The 27047-nt window shown below is 39.9% G+C and overlaps 1 protein-coding gene across 1 annotated transcript in view; it reads left to right on the top strand.

Annotated features, from left to right (window-relative positions):
• The window catches only part of LOC127654077 (intermembrane lipid transfer protein VPS13C-like), a 90844-nt gene that overhangs the window by 52492 nt on the left and 11305 nt on the right, over positions 1-27047 (top strand). Inside the window, exons 52-74 of the mRNA XM_052141059.1 lie at positions 177-430; positions 1653-1876; positions 2062-2154; positions 3256-3621; positions 10599-10688; positions 11171-11326; positions 12552-12810; positions 13210-13370; positions 13502-13623; positions 13982-14279; positions 15408-15797; positions 16083-16187; positions 16271-16429; positions 22732-22857; positions 22977-23110; positions 23997-24123; positions 24205-24440; positions 24572-24716; positions 24799-24939; positions 25032-25113; positions 25760-25829; positions 25992-26103; positions 26380-26493. Coding sequence (XP_051997019.1) covers positions 177-430; positions 1653-1876; positions 2062-2154; positions 3256-3621; positions 10599-10688; positions 11171-11326; positions 12552-12810; positions 13210-13370; positions 13502-13623; positions 13982-14279; positions 15408-15797; positions 16083-16187; positions 16271-16429; positions 22732-22857; positions 22977-23110; positions 23997-24123; positions 24205-24440; positions 24572-24716; positions 24799-24939; positions 25032-25113; positions 25760-25829; positions 25992-26103; positions 26380-26493 — 3964 coding nt within the window. The remainder of the gene's footprint in view (positions 1-176; positions 431-1652; positions 1877-2061; positions 2155-3255; positions 3622-10598; positions 10689-11170; positions 11327-12551; positions 12811-13209; positions 13371-13501; positions 13624-13981; positions 14280-15407; positions 15798-16082; positions 16188-16270; positions 16430-22731; positions 22858-22976; positions 23111-23996; positions 24124-24204; positions 24441-24571; positions 24717-24798; positions 24940-25031; positions 25114-25759; positions 25830-25991; positions 26104-26379; positions 26494-27047) is intronic.

Below are 27047 nucleotides of genomic sequence, written 5' to 3'. Positions count from 1 at the left end.
CATACAGAAACATTGATTAACACAACAGTCACCTGCTAACTGAACGCTTCTAAATTAACACTTTATGCTACAAACAATTTGTATGTATGCCTACGAAACATGTTTGGGGACAGTTAGCTTTGGTACACTGTGGTTCTTTCTCAGACTTTTGAAACAATCAGTATTTTTTGTCCTAGGATGTTGGGAAGGCGTGATGAGGCAACATCAGAGCCTATGATTGATGTGACATACTCTCAGAGTGCAGATGAGCGTTCAGTAGTTGCTGTGCTACAGAGGCTCTATCTGTGTGCTAGCGTGGAGTTCCTATTGGCTGTCGGGGACTTTTTCATGCAAGCCCTGCCCCTGAATCCGCCCACACAGCGAGACAAAGCCAATCAACTCCTACTCAAACACATCTCAGAGCCCAAAAACCAGAGCGAATCTAGAGCAGGTGTGAACACTCCTACCGAAACCTAAAATAAGTTTAAAAAAAATATATAAATTCTCTCATCATTTACTCACCCTGATACCATCCCAGATGTGTATGACTTTTTTTCTGCAAAACACAAAGATTTTGAGAAGAATATCACTGCTCTGTAGGTCCAAACAATGCAAGTGAATGGTGGGCAGACTTTTGAAGCTCCAAAAAGCACATAAAGGCAGCATTAATGTAATCCATAAGACTCCAGTGTTTTAATCTATGTCTTCAGAAGCAATATGATAGGTATGATATGATTTTATGCACATTTCTTTGCACATAACTTCTACCTCTTGATGCCGCTTGCACTGTTATGGTCACTGGCCATATAAATACATTTACATATTTATACTTCATTCTGTACAATGCACCTTCAGTTTTATACTTCTTCATTTGCACCTTGTACTGTACTCATAGACATTTGCATTGAGATGGTCTCTGCTTCTCTACCTCATAACTTTGCTCTCTAAAAAAAACATATTGTATATACTCACACATACATACATACATACATACATATATACATATATATATATATATATATATATATATATATATATATATCTGGTTAGACGCTAACTGCATTACATTGGCTCTATACTTGTAAAATGCACAATGACAATAAAGTTGAATCTAATCTAATGGGTAAAGAACAGATCAATATTTAAGTCCTTATTTATTTATTTATTTATTTATTTTCACCATAAATCTCAATTTTTACCTTCAGTTTTAAGATGTGAAAAAAGTGAAAGTGGAATTTATAGTAAAAAGTTACTACAGAATCAGGGTGAGTAAATGATTAGAGAATTTTATTTTTGGGTGAACTATCCCTATTACTCTTTCATGTTGTTCATATGACTTTTTTTCTTCAAAAAAAAGGAGATGTTAGTCAGAATGTCACCATTCACTTTTATCCTATCTTTTTCATACAATGAAAGTGAATGGTGACTGAGGCTGTTAGTCGCCATCTTTCCGCATAACGTTCTCTTTTGTGTTCCACGAAAGAAAAAAAGTAAGTCAAATAGGTTTGAAACAACATGAGGGTGAGCAAATTACATCATTTCATTTGGAGTAAACTATCCCTTTAAATGTACGATTGTTGAGCAGAGTTACATTTTAAACAACAGCTTGTCGGTGTAAACCTGTAATCTGTAATTACACTGCAGTTTTAAAGGTGTATTTTATCTATTTGCAGCCCCAGCTCAGAGAACCAAATTGCGGGCTATTGTGGTGGATCCAGAGGTGGTGTTTGTGGCTAACCTTATGAAGGCAGATGCTCCTGCACTGGTAGCTTCATTCCAGTGTGACTTCTGTCTGCTGTCAGAAGAGGCCTGTCAGACCATGAAGGCCAACGTTAGAAGCCTCAAAGTGCTCACCTGCGCCTTCATTAGGACAGAGGGTGACAAAGCTGTGACCACTGTATGTTTAGTGTTACTTATTAATGTTTGCTGATGGTTTTAATGGTTGTTTAAAACAAGGGCTACATTGTACGCTTGTTTGAAGTGTTCAAAAGGTGCAGTAAATTTATTGCATGTTATGTAATGATTGCATTATAACTCTGTCTCTATAATGCTTTACAAACCATAAATCTGTCTTTATTGCAGGTGCTGAGACCATGTTCTGTTGAACTTGATACCAAAATGCCAACCAGTGCCCCATTAACTGGTTCAGTGACTGTAGAGGAGGTCATTGTAAAAGTGGGTGTTGTCTTTTTATCATTAAACTAATACATACTGTATTATACTCTACTTAATTTGGCTTTTGTGAGATAGATTGAGGAACATATGTTTGGTGCCTAAATTGTGGAGTACAAATGAGATTTTTTTTGTTTTTGATTTGATTCTGTAATAAATGGAAGTGGTAGATTATTTTTCTTGTTTTAAGCTGTACTACATTTTGTGAGGTTTATGCTTAAAACAGGTGAAGAAAACATTTTCTGCCTTAAAGGGATAGTTCACCCAAAAATGAAAATTCTCTCATCATTTACTCACCTCATGCCAACCCGATGTGTATGACTTTCTTTCTCCTGCAGAACACAAACAAAGATTTTTAGAAGAATATTACAGCTCTTTAGGTCCATACATTGCAAGTGAATGGTGACCAAAACTTTGAAGCTCCAAACAGCATATAAAGTCCAGCATAAATGTAATCCATTAGACTCCAGAGATTAAGTCCATATCTTCATAAGCAATATGATAGGTGTGGGCAAGAAACAGATCAATATTTAAGTCCTTTTTTACTATAAATCTCCACTTCACTTCAACGTTCATATTTTTGTCAATTCGCATTTTTGGGGGGCATTTCGCCACCTACTGGGCAGGGAGGAGAATGTATAGTTAAAAAGGACTTAAATATTGATCTGTTTCTCAACCAAACCTATTATATCGTTTCTGAAGAAAGATTTAACAACTGTATATTGTAGAGTTGTAAGGATTACTTTTATGCTGCCTTAATATGCTTTTTGGAACTTGAAAGTTCTGGTCAAAATTCACTTGCATAGTATGGACATACAGAGCTGAAATATTCTTCTAAAAAATATTTATTTGTGTTCAGCAGAAGAAAGTCAGTCACATTTGGGATGGCATGAGTAAATGATGAGAAAATTTTAATTTTGGGGAGAACTATTCCATTAATATCTTATGCAACTATTTTTTTTGTTTTTTTGGATGTTTAGATATTTATAAAAATCAAGATGTAATTAATGGTAGGATTTTTTTAAACAAGTAGGATTTGTAGTTTGTGATATGACTAGATAATCTGAAATCGTCTCTATGTCTTGCTCTTTCATGCTGTCTCAGATCTCTCCTATCATACTGAACACTGTCATTACCATCATGGCGGCCATGACGCCCAAACCGAAGGAAGAGCCATCACAGCAGACACCTGATGACCAAAGCAGCCTCTGGTCTGTGATGAACATTGCTAATGCTAACTACTGGTTCCTGGGTGTGGATGCTGCCTCCGAAGTAACTGAGAGCTTCAAGGATGTGTACAGCTGTAAGGATGGAGAGAGTTTTGGTGTGGAAGTAAAGGTGGTGCAGGTTACACTGGAGTCGGGTTTGGGACATCGCACTGTTCCACTTCTGCTTGCAGAGTCTTCGTTCACATGCAGTGCTCAGAACTGGTCATCATTGCTTCGTTTTTCTGCAGATATGACACTAGAGGTGCATTTGTGTATGTGTGTGTGTGTGTCAGGTTTTACCTACATTGTCGGGATCAGTCAATAGTACCCATTAGGAAAACTGCTTTATAAAGATGCAACAAACATATAACATGCAAATAATGTAGTCATGAAAATATAGGGGAAGGATTAGGGAATCGAAAATATCATTAGCTCAGAACTAAAATAACAGAAGTCAATTGAAAGTCCTCAGCATACTCATACTCAATCAGTATGTTTCCATGCTCAGGTATAATCGAGCTACAGCGTGTTTTTGCATAGTCGTGCTACAATCTTCATCTGTCTGCCAAAGTATACATGACACAACGCGCAAAAAAATATTAGATGGAAGGATGGCAAATAAGGCAGGTTTAATACCTGTCACTTGTAGAGTTGCTAACTTTCTACCAGACAAATACAAGACATTTTATTTTGAGGGACAGAATACTTGTGCAAATTGCCATTTGATCTTCCTTGATCTTTCCGCTATCCTAAAGTGTAGTAATGTCTGTGTTTCAAGTGCATTTCTCTTGTTTTGTTTTTCCATTCTGATCTGTAATTTGTAACATTGACAACTGAATGTGAAGATGATACAAATGCAAAAAAATATTGAAATATTCTCAGCTGTTTGGGTGTTAAAAGCTAAAATACGGGAGAATCTGTCCCTTATAGATTTAATACGATGCACAATTCTTATGTATTTTAAAAAAAAATTGGTCTAGGGGGTGGCAGCCTTTGCCAAAGGCAAGGCCATTTATAATCCGTGTATACATGTAGTTATAACCTGTATACATGCAGTTATAACCTGTATACATGCAGTTATAACCTGTATACATGCAGTTATAACAATAGGTTACTCACGTAACCCCGGTTCTCTGAAACATCGAGTGGAGAGATCCACCTATGGGAAGGGCATCCGTACTTGACCTCTGCAGAAGCATCCAATTGCACCAAGTCTGGCTAGACAGACAGAAGCGCGTGTCCTATGCTCGGTAAGGTCCGCCCCTTACCTAAGGGCATATAACAATCTGCAGCTGCTGCTCCTCAGTAAGAATATTAAGCTTCTCGTGCAGCAAGCGGGGCAAGCTTGGTGGATCTCTCCACTCGATGTTTCAGAGAGCCGAGGTTGCGTGAGTAACCTATTGTTCTCTTTCATCATCTAGTGTTAGAGATCCACCTATGGGAGACATGGACAGCTCCCGATTGCCCAATACACTCACAGTGAGGTCCTGCAAGCCAGAAAAGGGAGCGGTTAAGCCCCAAGGAGGCGGTTGCTTGACACGTCCGTAATTACACACATGGCAACCCTGAAGCACACAAGTGAGAACTGTGTACTGGCAGAGCTGAAGAAACATGTTAGTGGCACAAACATAAATATCAGCCCAGCAGCACCCAGTAAAGACAACACCCAGCAGGAATGTTAATGCATGCTCGGTGACATGAATGTGTACAGCCAACCGGCCCATTACCCCTTTTTCCTACTTCATATGTATATATATATATATATATATATATATATATATATATATATATAAAATATATTACATATATAAAGAAAAAGGAACCAACAGGGGAGGGCTATGAAGAACCCACCCCAGGACAGAATGAGCTACGGGGTCCTGGTTACATCCAGTCGGTAGTAGCGTTACAAAAGTATGGGGAGAAGCCCAGCTGGCAGCAGAACAGATGTCCTGCAATGAAACTCCCCTGAACAGAGCCCAAGAAGCGGCCATGCCCCTCGTTGAGTGGGCTCTGATGCCTTCTGGAGGCAGCACTCCTGAAGATTCATAAGCCAAAATTATAGCTTCCACAAGCCAATGTGAGGCGTTGCTTAGAAATGGGATTCCCAGTGAGGAGGAGCCCAAGAGATAAGAGCTGATTGCTCTTCCGAAAAGCACTGGTCCTATCCAAGTAAGCCCGCGGGACACGGACCGGACACAGACCATTCAGCCTCTGATCCTCTTCAGATGAAAAAGGAGGAGGGTGAAAAGCGGAAAGCTCCATTACCTCACTGCGAGAATGCTGGGAAGCATTTAGGCATAAAGGCAGGGTTAGGCTTAAGAAAAACCTTATCTCCACTAAGAGAATTTAGTGCACGAGGAATGAACAGAGAGTGCATGTAGGTCACTGACACGTTTAGCTGATGCTAAGGCCAGAGCAGCAGCTGTCTTAAAAGACAGAATTTTCAGGAAGCGCCTCCCAGGGGCTCAAAAGGTGGCTGACATAAAGCCTCCAGCACCATGGAGAGGTCCCATTCAGGGACAGTCCTTCTAGTAACTGGGAGAGAGCAGCGGGCACCCTTCATAAATCTCTGAATGAGGGGTGCTGCCCTGCCGTTAAGCCATCAAACCCAACATGACAAGCGGAAATAGCTGCCAGGTAGACCTTAATAGTGGAAAAAGTCCTGCCTTTATCCATAAGGTCTTGTAAAAAACATAAAATATCAGAGACTGAACACTGATATGATGTTGAACCACGCTCATCACACCACCCTTCAAACACTTGCCACTTACAGTCATATAGGGACCTTGTGGAGGAAGCCCTAGCGTTCTGTATAGTTGCAACCACCCGTGGGGAGCCCCATCGAGCTTAAGTTTGTCCTCTCACGGGCCAAGCCCACAGAGCCACCCTGTCGGGTGTGGGTGATATATTTCCCGTTAAGCCTGAGACAGCAGGTCTGTCTGCGAAGAGGGAGGGGCCGCGGTTGGGCATGCAGAAGAGGAATTATCTCTGCCAACCATGGTGCCTTGGGCCACCTGGGTGCTATCAAAATTAGGGACAGGCCCTGCTCTCTCACCCTGGCCAGGGTAGGAATTAACAGGCACAGGGGAAGCGGCGTGAGAGCAGCACTTTGGGCCACGGGTGGGCAAGTGCGTCCACGCCCGGTGGCGTCCTGCGTCCTTTAGCGAGAAGAACATAGGACAGTGGGAGTTTTGGCGGCGAAGAGATCTACGTTAAGCCTTCGAATTTCTCCCACAACATGCCCACTATCTGGGGGTGGAGTAAGCCAGTCTCCGTGAAGCGGGTTCCCCTCGACAGAAGGTCAGCGCCCTGTTCAGGACACCTGGAACATGGGTTGCTGCGTAGCGACAGGAAGTGCCGCCTGCTCCACACCAAAAGCCTGTGAGCTAGGGCATGAAGCTTGGCGGCGCATGCCGCCCTGGCGATTGATGTGTGCCACTGCAGTGGTATTGTCGCAGTGAGCGAGCACATGATGCCCCTGCAGGCGGGGAAGAAAATGATTCAGAGCTTTCCATACGGTCATGAGCTCCAGATAATTTATGTGGGCTGAGCGAAGTTCAGCTCGACCCTGAACCGTTCACCGTCCTGCCCTCCTGAGTGGCTCCCCAGCCTGTTAGGGCAGCGTCTGTCGTTACCACTTTTACGCAACATAACAGCCCGAGAGGGTCCCATGTCGCGTACATGTCTGCACTCCTCCAGTGGCGCCAAGGCTGCTGTGCACGGCGTCACTGTGACAGAGCGGCAGAGGTGCGTAATGGGCTGAAGTGGAGGATAAAACCCACTTCATGAATGCCCTCATCATAGAAGGCCCAAAGGCAAAACTTGAATAGCTGATGCCATAAGACCCTGTAATCTGAGACACTTGCGATATGGCACATTAGGTCCCCTCCTTGAATTGTGATAGACAATTCATTAGAGAGCAGCAGCGTTCTTGTGAAAAGCAGCGCATTGAGATTAATTCAGCTCCAGACCCAGGAATATAACACTCTGGGCAGGTGTGAAATTGCTCTTGCTCACATTCACTCTGAACCCGAGTGATGTGATGTGCGTGAGCACCGCAGTGTCTTGCACCACCTCTTCCCTGGAATTGGCTATGATTAACCAATGCGTCTATGTATGTTAGGATCCTGAGACCCGTTATTCTCAGCGGCTAAGCCGGCTTCCGCTCATAGACAGAACACCCTCGGACTCAGCGAGAGGCGAAAGGGAGGACTGTGAATTAAGTAGCATATGCCCTGATAGGCAAAGCGAAGAAATTTCCTGTCTTGAGCGTACATATTGATGTGGAAAAAGGCATCTTTCAGATCGACTGATGTGAACCAGTCGTTCTGATGAATTAGCTGTGAGTGTGCCGTGTGTTAACATTCTGAAATTGTATTTCCTCAAATGTTTGTTTAACACTCTGAGATCCATAATAGGGCCGGAGAGAGCCGTCCTTCTTTGAGAACTAGGAAATAGCGGGAGTAAAACCCTGATTGCATTGATCTCGGGGTACTACTTGAATAAGCCCCCTTCACGAGGAGGGAGGAAATTTCTTCTTTCAGAATGTGTGCAGCTCTTTTCTGTGTGAGAAAAGATACGCCGCCCGAAAGGTGGAGGTCTCCTGGCAAACTGGAGCCTGTACCCTTTCGTTATGGTTCGAATCACCCACTTCGGGAGCCGACACAGCCTGCCAAGCTGTTGTGTGGCTCGTAAGTGAAGCCCACCTGAGCGGGGAAGGCTTATTGCTGCGTTTATGCCCGAGTTGCTCATTTGAAATACAATGGCGCCATCTAGTGGACAACATAGGGGCGACATAAGGGGTTAATGGAGAGATGTTCTCTCTCTGTGCTGGATTTTTGTGATTTTTTGTGTTCTTTTTCTTTTTTGAAACACTTGGGCGAAGCCTTTATTGAGTGTGTGGGAGAGATGTAATAGGGGCTGTGTGGTGACACTGCTCTCATACTGTTTCTCACTGTAAACACTTCCAGCACATGGAAGTTCCCTGATATGGGCTGAACAGGGGAACACACATGGTTCTGAACCGAACACACAGGGTGGGCACCCACTGGTAGGGGGCTGACCCCACAGTGAAACCCTCCTTTTCTTGAGAACTTGGAGGGTCAGAACAAGAGTCGAGGGGCTGGTGGCCCGAGCGTGGACTCAAAGCCCCTGAGGCCATGGATCAGGCCGGCGCTTCCGTTTAGAATCGGGAGGGTAGAGTGGGGGGTTTCTTGGCGCGGCAGCGTGAAGACATTCTACCCCAAGGCTTAGCAGAAGGCGGGTTACCCTGCTGATGAGGTGGCTTATTCGAGGCTTTGCCTTACGGGGTAATGGAAAGGGCGCCCGAAGCAGGAGGGTTGGGTGGTCGCTGTGGTGGTGCCTGGCTGGTGCAGCTCTCCTCGGGAGGCATAATTTTAGCGCTAGATCCTCCTTCCTCTTGTCGTCATAGCGCTGTTGCATTAAAGCGGCAGCAGGGCCAAATAGAGCCTGGCCAGGCTCTACAGGAACTACCACTAATCGCCCGTTCTCACTGTCAGGGAGGCCCGACAAGTTAAGCCAAAACACGTTCTCCAGCCACTGAGAGCGCCATAGAGCGCCACGTGAGCAGGCTGACCTGGCGGGCATTCACGGAGAACAAGGTCATTCACGTAACAATCTCCTTCCACAGAGAGGGTGTGGGGTCCCTTTTTCCAATTGTTGCCCCATATCGACCAGGAGTTCAGCCTGGTATGCAGACAGAAGAGAGGAGACATTGAGGGCTCTGGCCGGCCAAGGCCGAGGCTTTGTAAGAGGCCTGGTGTATAGAGGCAGAAAACCGGTCCATTTTGTTAGGAGAACAGGTTTGGGGGGCAAGTAGACCACCTTGAGATGGATTAAGGTGTCTGGCGACAGAGGGCTTCGATGGCGGAGGTCACCCATCCCAAGGGCCGTCATGTCCTTTACTTCAAGGCCAGCGAGACCGTGTTTTAGGTCAGCGGGTCCCCCAAAAGTACCTCATATGCTTTAGCATGCAGGAAGGGCAGGGAGAAGTTGTTTTCTCGAGCCTGGAGGGGGTCCCAGGAGTTTCCGTCATACCGTCCCTCTCTTGGTCAGTGGCACTTTGTAAAGCTGGCCATTCGATATTGAGCGGCGGCGCTGGCTCACAAACCTCGATGAGGACAGACTGGGTGAGGGCTGCAGGAGCGTTAGCCTGAGTCACAGAAGGCGGGATGGCATCCTCGTCCTCCGAACCTTCAAGAAGGCCCGCGTCGTCGTAGTCACCAGAACCAGCCGGCTCATTGGCGAGCGAGGGGTCCACTGAGAGAATCTCCTCAGGAAATTCGGGTTGTGTTGATCAGCCCAGCTGGCGAGGCAGCGCCCGGGAGGAAACCAGGGCGCGTCGTCATCACCGTTACCCCCATCCGGTCGGAGAGTTCGAGGTCGGTGCACTGGGTAGCGGCGACCTTGAGCCTCCGGCGCGGAGTTTTCAGGCAGCGCCAGGCAGTGGCTACAGTTTTCCGGAAACTCTAGAGCCTCCTCCGCATGTTTGAGACCCATGCACACAACACATAAAGGATGGGAATCCTTGGCTGCGATGAGGGCACCGCCTTGCGGCGGGCAGGCCTGCGATAGGCTGCCCCAGAGGAGGCCGTGAGGCTTAGAAAATGCCATAAATGTTCGAAAACTCCGAAAAATCCTTAGCGTGGAGCAGGAGAGAGAAAAGCGGGCAGCCTGGTGGTAGTTTAGAAGCGAGCTTAGGCGACTTGCAATAAACAATAAACAGCTAAGTTGGCTGAAAAAAGGTTAATCACGTCAGGCAGGAGGCTGATCTGTGCGATGTATCCTCCTGTAGGCGGGTGAGTGAAAAACTCTAATTTCAACCGAGCTGAGTACAAAACAGAGGTCGTGAGCGAATGTCAACTGAGGAGCAGCAGCGTGCAGATTGTTATATGCCCTTAGGTAAGAGGCGGGACCTTACCGAGCATAGGACCAGCGCTTCTGTCTGTCTAGCCAGACTTGGTGCAATTGGATGCTTCTGCAGAGGTCAGGTACGGATGCCCTTCCCATAGGTGGATCTCGAACACGAGATGATGAAAGAGAACCTGTATACATGCGGAACGCAGCCAAGCTACAATCGTGTGATTCTAAGCATGGTGAAAACGTATACATGACATATTTTAAAAAGTCAGACTGAAATGTAACTTTTCAAGTGCATGTAAATATACTTCTAGATTGGTTATTTTATATAGATTCTAAAGAATTTCTGTTTTGTTTTAGGTGAATTACTTTAATGAAACTCATGCAGTATGGGAGCCACTTCTTGAGAGAGTGGACAATGGGAAACGGAGGTGGAACCTCAAATTAGAGGTAGAGAGAATCTATTTCTCTCTCTAAAAACAGTACTGCTTTGTAAAACATGGCTCTTAAATGGTTGTTATATTATATTCATTAATACTCACACTGAGTGTATATATAATGTTTCTCATTTACGACACGCACGTAACACTTTATCATTTTATAATTTTTATATTTATGATTATATTTTCTATACTTTACATGTGGTTTAATTTGTGTTACTACATAGTCCTTATGTTTACTGCTAATTATCCATATAATTAATTTTTATCACTTTTAATTGTGAGCTTGGAGAAAAATGCATTTCATTGTCAACAAGTACTGCTGTTTACAAATGTTGCACATTTCACAAATTAAACTTTCACTTTGATTCTCTCTCTCTCTCTCTCTCTCTCTCTCTCTCTCTCTCTCTCTCTCTCTCTCTCTCTCTCTCTCTCTCTCTCTCTCTCTCTCTCAGATTAATGTATTATTGATCATTTGTCTGTTATGTGTAGATGAAGAACAACCCTGTTCAGGATAAAAGTCCAGATCCTGGGGATGATTTTATTATGCTGCCAGACCCTCGCACAGCCATCACCATATGTTCCAAAGACACCATGAACATCACAGTGTCCAAGTGCTGCCTCAGTGTCTTCAACAACCTGGCTAAGGTAAACCGTTCAGTCAAGAGAACGACATTCACAAGAATATGTTACTCAAGACATGGAATATAGTACATACAAAACCGAAAATGTTCATCTATACCAGAATGTTTTCAGTATTTGATCATTTTGTTGTGATTATATTATGGGAAATATAATTGTATTATATATGTACACTGGTGGCCAAAGGTTTGGAATAATGTACAGATTTTGCTGTAATGGAAATAAATTGTATAGTCAGGACATTAATAATGGGAAAAATGACTGTTACATTTTGAAAACATTTTTCAGAACTTCTTAAACTCCTTCAGAGTTCTCATCAAAAAATCCTCCATGTGCAGCAATGACAGCTTTGCAGATCCTTTGCATTCTAGTCAGTTTGTCCAGATACTCGGGTGACATTTCACCCCACACTTCCTGTAGCATATAGATAGATAGATGTGGTTGTCTTGTCGGGCACTTCTCACGTACCATAAAGTCTAGTCGATCCCACAAAAGCTCAATGGGGTTAAGATCCATAACACTCTTTTCCAATTATCTGTTGTCCAATGTCTGTGTTCCTTTGCCCACTCCAACCTTTTCTTTTTGTTTTTCTGTTTCAAAAGTGTCTTTTTCTTTGCAATTCTTCCCATAAGACCTGCACCCCTGAGTCTTCTCTTTACTGTTGTACATTAAACTGTTGATCGTGTAGAATTAAGCTATCAGCTGAGGACATGTGAGGCATCCATTTCTCAAACTAGAGACTCTGATGTACACCTTTATATGAAAGCTTCAGTTTTTTGGCAATTTCAAGCATTGTATAATTCCTGAAAACAATGATTGACTGATGAGTTTCTAGAGAAAGCTTTTTTTTGTTGCCATTTTGTTACCTAATATTGACCTTAAGACATGCCAGTTTGCATATGTGGCAACCCAAAAACAAACACAAAGACAATGTTAAGCTTAAACCAGATATTTTTCAACTGTGTTTGATATAATGGCAAGTGATTAGCAAATTAGCAATTTAGCATGCATACTCAAGGATAAGGTGAATGAGTGATGGCTGCTGGAAATGTGGCCTGTCTAGATTTGATAAAAAAAATACTTTTATCAAATAGTGATGGTGCTGTGCAAACCTTTGGCCACCAGTGTATATTATTATGTTAGATGTGTTATTCAGTTAAATGTGATAAATATTAAATGAACACCACAATTAATTTTTTTTATGTGCTCATGCCTTTCTCTCACTTGTTAGGCTTTCTTTGAGAGCACAGCCTCCACGTTTGACCACTCTCTGAAGGAGAAATCACCCTTCACCATTCGTAATGCATTAGGCATCCCCCTCATTGTTCAGCACAGTTCTAACCTGCGATTGGCTGGCGCATCCTCACTGGGTAAATTGCACGAAGTGTCTGTGGATAAGAGTGTGGATTTAGAGCATTCCACCTTTGAGCGATCATCACGACAATCTGCCCTGCAGAGGCAGGAGAGCTGCCTGTTCAAACTCAATATAGGTCAGTAACATGACCAATATATCCCTCATGAACTGTAGAAATGCCTTAGTAATGCTATGCTTCAAAACAGCATTATTTGGAGAGCAATCATAAGCACTTTGAACATTTTAGACACTTATGTTGTTGCCCTAAAATGCCAAAACACCTCTCAAATGTCAACTTTTTACATTGCCCACACAAAACAGAATGGAAGAGTTTTAGTTTGCCTGTTTTTTACATTACATATTATACACACAGCAATTCTTTCATTGGTATATCCAATATCTAATAACCTAATATCAAAATGGTTCAAGTATTTCCTTTTATGCTGCCAATAAGTTTGTTAAATGCATGACTTTATCCCAAATTTTAATCCTTACCGATAATAACCAATTAGTAATCTAAACATCCCCTGTGTAGTTCCCTCAGGTTACAGTGAGATTTCTAATATTCCACTGGGTAAGCCTGGCCGCAGACTGTATAATGTTCGGGAACCCATGCAACAGGAAACTGTATCTGTACTGCTTCAGGTCGATGCCAGTGAGGGCAACAAAGTCATCACAGTACGCTCCCCCCTACAGGTGTGTTTTCTCAGTTTACCCATCCACCTGTTTGGACAAACGAATAATTAAAATAATGGTAGTTCATCTACACTATGTATGAAAATGACCTTGTTAAAGTCATGGTTATGTTAATTTTGATTTGTTTACAGATAAAGAACCATTTCTTAGTGCCTTTTGCCATTCTGAAGTATTCTTCTGAGCTTGGAATATTGGTGAATGTAGGGGTTGCTGAGCCCGAGAAGGAGTGCCATGTTCCCTTAGAAGCTTACAGGTATGGATGGTGAAGGTATATTGTTTTGTTGTCCTAATTTAATTCTCTGTGTGTGTATTTTGCCTTCCTTTGAATCCAGTGCCATGAAAACCTTTCAGAGTGGTCAATGTAGGGAAGATCTATTAACCTTGAATATTTATGCAATATCACACGAACATGCTCTGCTCTCATGGTTTCAAACAACTGTTTTGTTTCTCAACACATCTGTTTTTTGTTTTTTTTAAATGAATAATTTTCATTCACTTCCATTTGTTTCTGTTGTGAACGTTTATGTTTTTATTGAATCAGTTGTGTCAATAGCTCCATCATAACATAAAATGCTTTATATAGTAACTTTGTACTATATATATTTCTTTAGGAGTCAGTTGTTTTTGCTGCCTATCGGTCCTTTGGAAGATCAATATCGTGTATCAACCACATACATTGCATGGAAGGAGCAGGTGCATGTTTGCTCTGAGGTACATGCCATACTGCAGTGCCCTGCGATAGAGAGCAGTTTCTTGCCATTGGTGGTGAACACACTTGCTGTGCCCGATGATCTGAGTCACATCGGCAGCCATGGGGAAGGGGACTGGGACCCTGCTTATGTCATCCACCTGCACCCAGCTGTTACCATCAAAAACCTGCTGCCTTACTCAATACGCTGCATGCTGGAGGTAGATGATATTACGAAACATCTGCAATTACAATGCACTTATGCTCCAGAATAGCATAGAACATATTTGATGGTGTTCTCTGGACAAGCCTAGAGTTAAAATTGGTGCATTCCTAACGTAATTCATAATACACTCACTGAGTACTAGGAACTCTGTACATCTACATATTCATGTGATTATCTATTATCTTATCAGGTAATCATGTGGCAGCAGTGTAATGCATAAAGTCATGCAGATATGGGACAGGAGCTTCAGTTAATTTTCACATCAACCATCTAAATGGGGGAAAAAATTTTGACCGTGGCATGATTGTTGGTGCCAGATGAGCTGGTTTGAATATTTCTGTAACTGCTGATCTCCTGGGATTTTCATGGACAATAGTCTAGAATTGAATCAGAATGGTAGCAGCCATTTAGCAACCATTCTGCAGATGGAAATGCCTTGTTGATGATTGAGTCAATGGAGAATGGCCAGACTGGTTCGAGCTGACAGAAAGGCTATGGTAACTCAGATAACCACTCTGTACAATTGTAGTGAACAGAATAGCATCTCAGAAGGCCTCCATTATGCCTTCCCTGTCAAACCCCTTTGACTATCAAACGTATCCTACTGAACTGTAACTCTTTTGAAACCATCAGACAATGAAATTATTTAGAGACATACTTAATGGAAATATTTAGAAAGGTATCAGCTGAATGTATTTTAGAATCTTTTATTAATCTCAAATGTCTTTTAATGTGTAAATTGCCTATATTTATTGTTTACCCTGTGCTTGCCATGTGAATTGCCTTGTTGCTGACATGGCGTTAAAAGTTAATGCACAAACATCTCAGAATGCATTGAACCTTGAGGCGGATTGGCTACAACAGTAGAAGATCACGTCTGGCACTTTATTAAGATTATAGTGTTCCTAATAATGTGCTCAGTGAGTGTATACAATCACTACTTATTTAATATAAATTTAAAATGAACAAGATGTGTTTATTAACATTGCTTACTGGTCTTCTGAAGCCTTATGATAGAGTGAGGAACAGAAATATAAATCATTATTGACCAATAATCTTAATCTCCACTGAGCTGCAACAGGTGTTATTATCTTTAGTTAAACTACACTTTTGTCTCTTTCAGGGTTCCCCTGACTTTTATGAGCTTCAGGAGGGCAGTATGGCAGATGTACTAAACTCTCACATTAATGGGGAAATAATGGAGCTGGTGTTGATGAAGTACCAAGGCCGTAGCTGGAGCGGCCGTATGAAGATTAGCCAAGACATGCCTGAGTTCTTTTCTGTTTGCTTCACCTGCGACACCTCAGAGGGGTTGACTGTGGACATGTGTGTACATGTGTCTCACATGAGTGGCAAAATGTTCCTTTCTGTCTATAGTCCATATTGGATCATCAATAAGACTTCCCGTGTCCTGCAGTACCGTGCCGAGGACACCTGCGTGAAACACCCATCAGACTTTAGAGACGTCATTCTCTTCTCCTTCAAAAAAAAGAATTTTTTCAGCAAGACTAAGGTTAGATTGAACTATTTGGTGGTGATTGATGGAGCACATTTTCTAATCTCATATAAAACCACAGAATGTAATTTAGTTAGTAATTTGTTATTTATTTAGCACTATAGACACATATTACTTATATTAGTCTAATGTTTAGAAAAATTTAATCCTGAACACCAACATAAACCTGGAAAAAGCAACAGTTTTCATAGTCAACATATGACTGACTTATAGTTGTCATATTAAACCGGCATAAGAGAAAGTATTAAACAGTTTATTCTCTGTTCTTCCTCTCTATTCTAGCTGCAGCTCTGTGTGTCCACCAGCTCCTGGTCGAAAGGCTTCTCTCTGGACACTGTTGGCAGCTACGGGTGTGTGCGCTGTCCAGACAAAAGTGGGGACTACCTGGTAAAAGCTTTGTGCAATTTTTATGAAAAAATAGTTTGAAAAGATCTGTGTATGTCTGTCTGAAATCTCTCTTGTTGTACAAGGTGGGGGTCAGCATCCAGATGAGCAACTTTAACCTGACACGGATCGTAACCATGAGTCCCTTCTACATGCTGGTCAATAAGTCCTCGTATGAACTGGAGGTGGGAGAGGTGCTAAACGATGGTTCCAGCAACAAGTGGCACTACATCTCCTCCACTGAGGTCAGAGCTGAATTTATCTCTTATCAAAGGGATTTCATGTAATATTTTAAATAAAGCTACTTTATTAAAGAAATGGTTCAACCAAAAATTATTATTCTCTCATCGTTTACTCGTTTCAAACTCGTATGACTTTCTTCCACGGAACACAAACGAAGATATTTTGCTGAAGAAATAAGATGGTTTTGTAGATACAATGCAAGTGAATAGTGACCAAATTTTCAAGCTCCAAAAAGAACACTAAGGCAGCGTAAAGGTCCATATGACTCCAGAAGTATAATAAATGTCTTCTGAAGAGAACCAATCAGTTTTGTTGGAGAACTGACTAAAATATAATCCTTTTGCACTATAAATCTTGACATCAGCAGTCTCCTTTGCAATCATGATCTCAAGCTCGATCTAGCATCTAGCTATGGGCTGAAATATGTGCCACCAGAAACTGAATTTGAACCATTTATATTTGAATTTGAATGGCTAAACTTGAATAATTGCATTGAAAAACTGAATTTGAATCACATAATTTGAAATTGTATTGTTTAATTAAAATTGAATTTATTCAAAAACTGAATCTGAATTGTATCATTTGAAATTGAATTTATTAGTTTGGAACTGAAGTCCAATCAAATTTGATCCTCACTGAAAATTAAACTCTCTATATATCTTCACATTCACTTCTCACAATTCAGATTCAGTTCTCAAATTCAATTTCAAGTTACTGAGACAGACATCCGGGTAGTTGGAGGATGAAGGAAGAGCAATCGGCATAGATCGATAGATAGCGTTCATTGGCGCTAGGACTCCTCTTGGGCCAATCAGCACCAATGTTTTGGAGCACAATGCGTTACCGCCATGAAACTATGGAATTACGATTGTGTCAATAATAATGAATGTAACTTTATAAAACTGAGCGTAACTTTATAAAACTGAACATAACTTTTTCAGAAACTATCAAAAATATTCCATTACAAAGAAGAAAAACACAATTAAAATGAAAAAAATGAACTCAGTCGCATACGAATTTAACAGGCTCTTCAAATATGCTTCATTTTTTGTTAATGTTTTTCAAAGATTAGTTTTATGCAAATCGTGGATTCTGAATACATTGCCACAGATTTAAGCTCACGCCGCAGTTTTTAGTTTGCTGTTTTGAGACAAACCTCTGGTGGGGGTGGGCTTAACAGTGATCTACTCTGATTGGATAGTGAGCTTTTGATGGACAGGTGCTCTCTGACCCGGATGTACAGAGCGTCACTCAGTGGCTGCATATTGGAAAGCTCTGCGGTGATTTGTAGTTATGCAATACGTCATGCTTTGTTGTATTACTTACTAACAATATGTAAATAATATTTGACCTATAATTATATAATTTAATATTATATGAGACCTTCGATAGATCTAATAATGCGTCTTCGATCAGTCTGTAAAGATGAGCTCTCAGGAGAACACGGGCGGCATCATCTTCCTCCTCTTGTTTTTTATTTATTTAATAAATAATATGATTTTTTTAATGCAAGAACAGGAACATACAAAGAAAGCATCGTACATCACATAATATCAACCAAAACAATAAAGAAGACAAAAATAAATAAAAATAATAATAATAAAAAAAGATAATAATAATAATGTATATAACAATAAAAGAAGAGGTAGGGCCATTACATCACACAAAAATGTTCACATGAAGAGATCAAATGCAGTGCAGATTCTAACAGTCCTTATGGCTTTCTTATTAGTAGATACTGAAATCAAATTTAGATAATTTTCTATTTCTTTTAAGAAGACAGAAGATAGGTTTACAGTTTAAAAATTTGCATTTGTGAATATAGAATTTGCTTAGGAAAATAATTAAATTAATAACAAAACAGACATTTTTAGTTTGTGGGGTCTGAATCAAAATACCCAAATATAATGTTTCTCATATGTATTGAGAAGCCTGGCAAAATCTTACACTTGATAAAAACATCAATATCATTCCAGAGCTTCTGAGTGTAATGACACGACCAAAATAAATGAACCACTGTTTCATCAGAATTCACACAAAAAGAGCATGTTAGCTCAATGTCAGATTTAAATCTTTGTATAAATTTCTTAACAGGATAGAACCTGTGTATCAACTTAAAGGAAATTTCTTTCACTTTATTTGTGAGAATGAATTTCTGCTGTAAAGACCAGATTTTTTTCCAATTAAGGTTACCAAACAAATTATTCCAAAAGGAAATAACAGGTGGAACAGAAATCAAATCCTTAAGAAATAAAGATCTTATAGTTTTTAGCTTTCGACTCTGAAAAACAGATTTGACCAACAGAAGTATCACAAGGTTTAGGAAAGGATGCAGTAGATACTGGGGTGAAGTAATTACGGTTTTTAAAAAGCATACATAAACCAGAGGAATAGCACCCATTACTGTAGCAAATTCTTTTTGGGGTTACTGGTATTTGGTATTCAGAAAGAAATTCTGAATATCTGAATAAAAGACCTTGCTTATTAAACAAATGCTCCACTCCTCCTCCTCTTGTCCTTCAAGGCAGCTTGAAGTAAGTTAGTGTTACTGAAGTAACCAATAACATCGATAAAAGCTTTATTCATGTAGCGTTACAGTGTGCAACAGTTCTGGCTTTATTTTGCAAATTTATTGTTTAACCACTTCAGCTCTGCAGGATATTTTGAATTTTTTAGAGAATTAGGCATATCTGAATTTAAAAAGCGTCCTGCCCACATACATTGGAGTAAATGGATAGAAATTGTCTAATTTTACAGAAAACACTCTAAATTTCAACACAGTGGTGGAATATTGCATATATTTTATTATATTTATTCACAATGTTTTGATAAACACATATAAAATATCATATTTTTATATATTTTGTAATAATTTTTTTATTGTCATTCACAAGTTTGCAATGCACTGATGTCATGTCATGATGTTATGTAGTTTGATTGTTTGCTCTTTTGCACAGTTATTATATTCAAGGGCGTGTCAATGTAGACAGTGCAGATATCAAACTGGTCTTTATTCTACAGCAAGGCAGAAATCTTGGTGCAGATGCTGCATCTGTACATAACAACCTTGAAATTCTTAACCAGTCAGCTCGGGAATACCAGCACAAGGCAGGGTCAGCAGCAGTCCGTTCAGCAGTCGGGGCAGAGTCAAACAGTGGACCAAGATATGGCCAGGTTTCAGTTTTGCAGTCATGACAATGACAAAACAGCAACATTTTATTTAGCATGCATTTACAATACAACAATAAATTTGCAAAATAAAGCCAGAACTGTTGCACACTGTAGCGTTACATGAATAAAACTTTTATCGATGTTATTGGTTACTTCAGTAACACGAACTTACTTCAAGCTGCCTTGAAGGACAAGAGGAGGAGGAAGATGATGCCGCTCCGTGTCTCTCCTGAGAGCTCATCTTTACAGACTGATCGAAGGCGATTATTAGGCGATCGAAGGTCTCATATAATATTAAATTATATAATTATAGGTCAAATATTATTTACATATTGTTAGTAAGTAATACAACAAAGCACGGCGTATTGCATAACTACAAATCACGCGAGAGCTTTCCAATATCGCGCCACTGAGTGGCGTCTGTACATCCGGGTCAGAGAGCACCTGTCCATCAAAAGCTCACTATCCAATCAGAGTAGATCACTGTTAAGCCCACCCCCACGAGAGGTTTGTCTCAAAACAGCAAGCGAAAAACTGCGAAGCGTGAGCGAAATCTGTGGCAATGTATTCAGAATCCACGATTTGCAAGCGAATCTTTGAAAAACATTAACAAAAAATGAAGCATATTTGAAGAGCCTGTTAAATTAGATGCGACTGAGTTCATTTTTTCATTTGAATTGTGTTTTTCTTCTTTTGTAATGGAATATTTTTGATAGTTTCTGAAAAAGTTACGTTCAGTTTTATAAAGTTACATTCATTATTATTGACACAATCGTAATTCCATAGTTTCATGGCGGGTAGCGTACTGTGCTCCAAAACATTGGTGCTGATTGGCCCAAGGAGTCCTGCCAATGAGCGCTATCTATCGATCTGCGTTCGATTGCTCTTCCTTCATCCTCCAACTACCGGATGTCTGTCTCAGTAACTTGAAATTGAATTTGAGAACTGAATCTGAATTGTGAGAAGTGAATGTGAAGATATATAGAGAGTTTAATTTTCAGTGAGGATCAAATTTGATTGGACTTCAGTTCCAAGCGAATAAATTCAATTTCAAATGATACAATTCAGATTCAGTTTTTGAATAAATTCAATTTTAATTAAACAATACAATTTCAAATTATGTGATTCAAATTCAGTTTTTCAATGCAATTATTCAAGTTTAGCCATTCAAATTCAAATATAAATGGTTCAAATTCAGTTTCTGGTGGCACATATTTCAGCCCATATCTAGCACTCTGCGCTTGCGTCAAGCACTAGGAAGTGTAATCGAGCTTGATATCAACATTGTGCCTAGAGACTGCAATGGCAAGATGTTCTGTGAAAAGGAGTTACATTTTGGTCTGTTTTTACCCAAAACGATTGGATCACTTCAGAAGACATGAATTATACTTTGTGCTTTTTGCAGCTTAAAATTTGTTGTCACAATTCATTTGCATTGTATGTATAAACAGACATAAAATTTCCATTAAAATATCTTTGTTTGTGTTCCACAGAAGAATGTCATTTGAGTTTGAGACGACATAAGGTTGAGTAAATGATGAGAGAATTTTTGGGTGCACTATTCCTTTAACTGTGCCCATATGCATCCAGACCATTTGCAGTGCTTAATTTGTTAATTAAATTTGGGGTGTAACAGTTTATCATTGCACGATGCATCGCAGTTCAAAAATGTGACGATGCGCATTGTGGAGATGGGATCTTTTTAAAAAAAAATAATATTAGCGTCTCTTCTATCCAATACACGCGATGTCCTACGCCTGCATAATGCAGGCATGCTAATGGAAATCACTTCATAGGACACAAGGAGCTCTTATAGCCCATATAGCAGCCACGATGTGTCTGTCTGAAACTGAAACCAGTCCAGCAGCGGGAAAGAGATGCACCTTTTCAGCGCAAGGGATCGAATGTCCTTTTTAGGTGCGAGAGTGATCTGCTCTGACACTGTGCTAGAGAAATTTAAATTTTACAGAGGTTTTATGAGAGTGCTATATATAATACTAAATATTATGTATAATAATATTGCTATGGGGGAATATAATCCTAATGTCAAATGTAATTTCTAATTTGATTACATCAGTAAATTATTATTATTAAACTGGATAAGCATGCACTTCCATTAAATATTTATTTTTGAAAATAATATTTAGATGTAATCAGAGATTTGAGAAAAATACCATTTTAAAATGTTTAATATTTGCAATCAGTGACAGTGTGTAAGAAGCATATGTATCTAACTTAATTCTGTATTTTCAGTAAGCAAATTATTAGCAAATTTTTCCAGTTGGTGTCACCATTTTCCTGTTCTGGGCTATTTTTAGTCCCAGTAAATCTCTGATGAATCATGTAGCACTTTTAAGAACAGTAGGTTTTAGCAAATGTTTTTAAACAGTTTTGTATATGTCTAATAATAATAATAATAATAATAATAATAATAATAATAATAATAATAATAATAATAAATAAAAAAAAAGGTTAAATTGTAACTTTTCTTGATTCAGGCTTAGTTTAAAGAATCGTGAAATGAACCAAACCGTGAGTTCAGTATAGTGAACTGAACCGAATCGTGAAATGAACCAAACCGTGAGTTCAGTATAGTGAACTGAACCGAATCGTGAGATGAGTGAACCATTTCTCCCCTAAATTATGTTGTCCCAGATCAAGGACTGGTGGGCTTGTTTGCATTAAAGATTGGGTTTAAAAGTTCAGTGACAGATTTACTACACCGATTGTGAGTTTACAGGTTGAATGAATGTGTAAATAACATTATTTTGCTTGCAAGGACGATTTTCTATTCCGTGAATTTCAAAAACAGTGGTCAGATGGATTCTTAAAAGGACCTAAACCTGAACTCAACAAAGGGCTTGCATTTTTGTGTGTGTTTGTGATAAGATAAAATTACCTAGACAACACGTATGACTAGCAAAACAACGATGAATCCCTGTTTTTTGTTGAGTTAATGACAACATTGTAATACTATACTTAGATTTTTCGGGAAACACATGTAGGTCGTAGGTCATAGCTTAAAGATCTTTCAGTGTGTGAGGAGAGGGATCCACTAAAATAGGTTTCTATTTGAGTTTCTTTCAGCAGAAATTAAGACCTGAGTACCGGTATATGATTGTGTATTTTACAGTGTTTGCCTCTGTGGCCCAAGTCCAGCACAGGGAAGCTGTGTGTACGAGTTTTGGGATCTGAATCTACCACAAAATCATTCTTCTTCGACAAGCAGGACAATGGCACTTTACTGCGCATGGATCAGGTGAGCATTTAAGCGAGGAATGTTACAGAAAGTGTGTTTTTTCACATGTAAAGGTGGCTGTAATCATGATGTTGTTAAACCACATTTATCACTTATGTTTAATCTTCTTTTTGTCATAGTATGGTGGTGTGATAGTGGATGTGAATATCTCAGACCACTCCACTGTCATCAGCTTCACTGATTACTATGACGGAGCTGCACCTGCTCTGGTTGTAAACCAAACACCCACGGCCACTGTCAACTTCAGACAGAGGTCAGCAGTAACTAATTCAGTATTTAACTTCTCATGAAATCAGAATTAAAAGTCTTTAAAGAATCTGATTGAAAAATTCTGAGAAATATTAGTCTTTTAACTAAAATAGTGGAAACTAAGGATGTGCATTTACTTGTGTACTTTTCAAGTACTTTGATGGAATGAGTTCCATGTGTGTATTTTTTATTTGTTGTTATATGTTGGACATGCGTATGATGGATATCTTTTGCTGATGAATCACGACTCACTGATTTTTCAGCATCTTGCACCACGAATGGCATATTTTCAAGATGCAGTGTGAAGTTAAAATAGTTAATCTTTTAAAAATGTATCTTTCTTTGTGCTCCGTCTAGCCATTTTCAAACGCAACAAAAGTGTTGAGCGAATCTTCAAGCACCATGTATTGTGCTAACCACTCAGATCGCACAGTACCAATCAATATTTCATCTCAATATGATTGGTTAATATTAGGGCTGTCAATTTAATGGCTTAATACAGTGAGATTAATTCAATTAAAAATACAGACTGTAATAAGTAAATATATTACCTTTTTGTGTTGTGATTAATTGCAGTTAATTGATCAGCATATCATGTAATTAATTTGATTAAAAATGTTAATCAAGTGACAGCCCTAGTTAATATTATAATCAATCATAAAATTCAATGTGGAAACATTTGAAAAAGTTGTTGAAAATTTGCCAATTATTGTGTTTTATTGTGTTTTTATTTCTGTTACTTGAAAGTACTCCAGTACTCATGCCCATCCTACTGAAAACCAACTATTTTTACTCTAATTGAGTGTATTAGGAGTGTGTATTTCCTGTTTGTAATTTCTTCTCTTACATCCTTTGTATTAATGGATTTATATGTTTGTGTGTTTGTCCAGAGGTTGTGAGGAATGTTGGGCTCTGAAACCAGGTGAAGTTCAGCGATTTGCATGGGGTGATCCTGCAGGCGTGAGGAAGCTTTGCTGGAGCTGTCAGGGCCATACTGGAGAACTGGACCTTGTGAAGGTTAGAGAGGGAATATGGGTTATTAAATCCTCTATTCTTCTCATGCTGCTGGTTATGTCAATCCTGTGCTGTGTTCTTTAGGATGAGTGTGGGCAGTTTGCATACGACAACTTAGTGCAGATACACTGGGTGTCTTTCCTGGACGGTCGACAGCGGGTGCTGATCTTTACTGAGGATGTCGGTATAGTGACGAAGGCCCGGCAGGCAGAAGAGCTAGAGCAGTTCCAGCAAGAAGTCAACATCTCATTACAGAACGTAGGCCTGTCACTCATCAACAACGATATCAGACAGGAGATAGCATACGTTGGCATTACCAGGTAAACCCACATATAACAACCATTAGTGTTGCTGTAACAGTGCTACCATTGTCCTGACAAGTTATTATTATACAGATCATTTGATTTGTAATAATAATGGATGATTTAATTAAATATATATTTTTTTAAAGTTCTGGTGTGGTTTGGGAGATGAGACCAAAGAACCGTTGGAAGTCCTTTAACCACAAGAACATCGGGCTGTTAGAGAAAGCCTACCAGAGCCACATCAACAGCAAGAGTGAACCAGTCTGGATTAAACTGGAAACTAGATTAGAGGTGCATAAGCATTCTGTATTGCACAGGAACCATAAGAAAATAAGATGTTACTTACGGTTTGTGGGATTCTTTAATAAAACAGGTGAACTTTGGAAGGGTGCCCATGTTGATGAGACAGCCATTTTCCTGCACTATCAGGAGAAACTTCCTGCCTGGCATTTGTGTTGAGCTTAAACAGTCACCACATCAGAGGAGTTTACGGGCACAACTGTACTGGTTACAGGTAACACCAACTTGCAGTGCACAGTTCATTACATGTTGAATAAATTGTTTTGCAAAAGTTACTTTTTTACTGTTTTTTTATGATTGTTCCAGGTGGATAACCAGCTACCTGGAGCCATCTTTCCCACTGTGTTTAATCCTGTTACTCTTCCGAAATCAATTGTTCAGGATTCTGGTACACACACACAAACTCCCCCAGCAACACTGCATCTAAGCAAACATGCTTCTGAGTGTATATTTACAGTTTGAGTTCAAGGTTATTAATATCCCAAGGAAAAATGTATTTGAATGCAGAGTTATTTTGTAGACATCAGACACACATGAATACATAAAACATAAAGTAATTCAAATGCAATTTACTATCATAAACATAATTCACCATAATGCTCCCATTCCCAGAGTTATCATCTGTCTTTCTTCTTAGAGTTAAGCATTCTAATTGCTGTAGGGACTAAAGCATTCCCTAATCTTTTAGTCCTTAAATGTAATGCCCTAAAACGATTTCCAGAGGGAATACGTTCAAACTGTCCTGACAGTGGGTGCTCAGTATGGTTGTTAATATTGTTATATATTTAACCTGCCTTTCGAAAATGTCTGATAACTGTACCTGGCTCACCCTGGTAATTTTACTTGCTATTTTAACTAGTTTTTTTTTTTTTTTTTTAAGTCTGAGCCGAATTCGAAGGCTAAGTTGGCCAAACCATGCTGATGAGTCAATCTCACTCTGATAAAACATAGACATCAGCTTTTTACAGACATTAAATGACACGGTGTATGTGGGTGTAAGCTTAACACTGCTACATCTGACCTTTTCATTGTAGAGCCAAAGCCGTTTATAGATGTGAGCATCATCACAAGGTTTAATGAGTACAGCCAAGTAATGCAGTTTAAGTAAGTAATAACACACTGATCATTTGATTTTCTACTTATTGTGTCACAGTCTCACATGTGGTCACATCTTCAGTTACTCTAAGAAAATCAATTAACCATATTTTATTATTAAATAGAGTAGACACATATTGTGTGCAATCGAAACTAAATGTGTTTCTGTAGGTACTTCATGGCATTAGTGCAGGAGATGGCAGTGAAGATCGATCAGGGATTCTTGGGGGCAATACTTGCCATGTTCACCCCAGCCACTGATGCCCATGACTGTAAAGAGAAGGTAACTACAGCATCCCTCTGACAGGTGGCGCTGTCACATACTGTTTGCTAATGAAATGCATCCATAATAATCACAGCAAAAACACTTACCCCTATGATTACATCACAATATCCCAAACTCATTTAAATGGTCTGAATAATTAGACCTGACATAACTTCTTCTGTTTCCATGCTTGAACCATATGTCTGCCTTTAGGCAGTTTGTGTGTGTGTCTGTGAATACGGAGGGGTGTAGAAATGTACTGTGTATAGAAGTGTGTGTTTCTCTGTGCATCAGAATAAGCTGATAGAGAAGGATCTGGAGGCTCTGCAGGCTCAACTGATGGAGAGCTCTATGACAGACACCTCGGGCCTGAGCTTCTTTGAGCATTTCCACATCTCTCCCATTAAAGTAATGCACCAGCACCACAGTCCATTCCAAACTCAACAGAAATTGCAATCCTCAAAAAAGATCTGCTCCCGTGTCACATGCGACTACATGCTTGGACAGTGGCATCCAAGGGGGGACATATCAAAGGATCATATAGTTTGACCTATCAAAGGATCAAATACTTACTTTATGTATTAAAGGTGAAGTGTGTAATTGTTGCACCACAAGTAGCACCAAATAGAATTGCAAAAATATAGATTATTTTCAAACAAGTTTCAAACACTCCCCCTGGACAAACAGGTAGTTACGCCCCAAACACACACCATTTTGTTGAGCCAATGTTGTTGGACCGACTAAGTTCGACCACTCAAACAGATGGCAATTCCATTTGGAGCAGAAATTTCACACTTCACCTTTAACACCTTGTCTGATTTGCTGTGGTACACTGTATTACGAATGGGCTATTAAAAGGGTACTTGATACATACTGTTCTTATTGTGAACACTTCAAATTATTGTACTGGAGTGTCATTATATTTCAGACAAAAACTCACTCTCATTTTAAAACTCTTCGTA

The sequence above is a fragment of the Xyrauchen texanus genome, chromosome 2, assembly GCF_025860055.1.
Source record: "Xyrauchen texanus isolate HMW12.3.18 chromosome 2, RBS_HiC_50CHRs, whole genome shotgun sequence".
NCBI classification, from domain to species: domain Eukaryota; kingdom Metazoa; phylum Chordata; class Actinopteri; order Cypriniformes; family Catostomidae; genus Xyrauchen; species Xyrauchen texanus.
The sequence above is the reverse complement of the archived record's forward strand: the minus strand, read 5'-3'. Positions and strand labels throughout refer to the sequence as shown.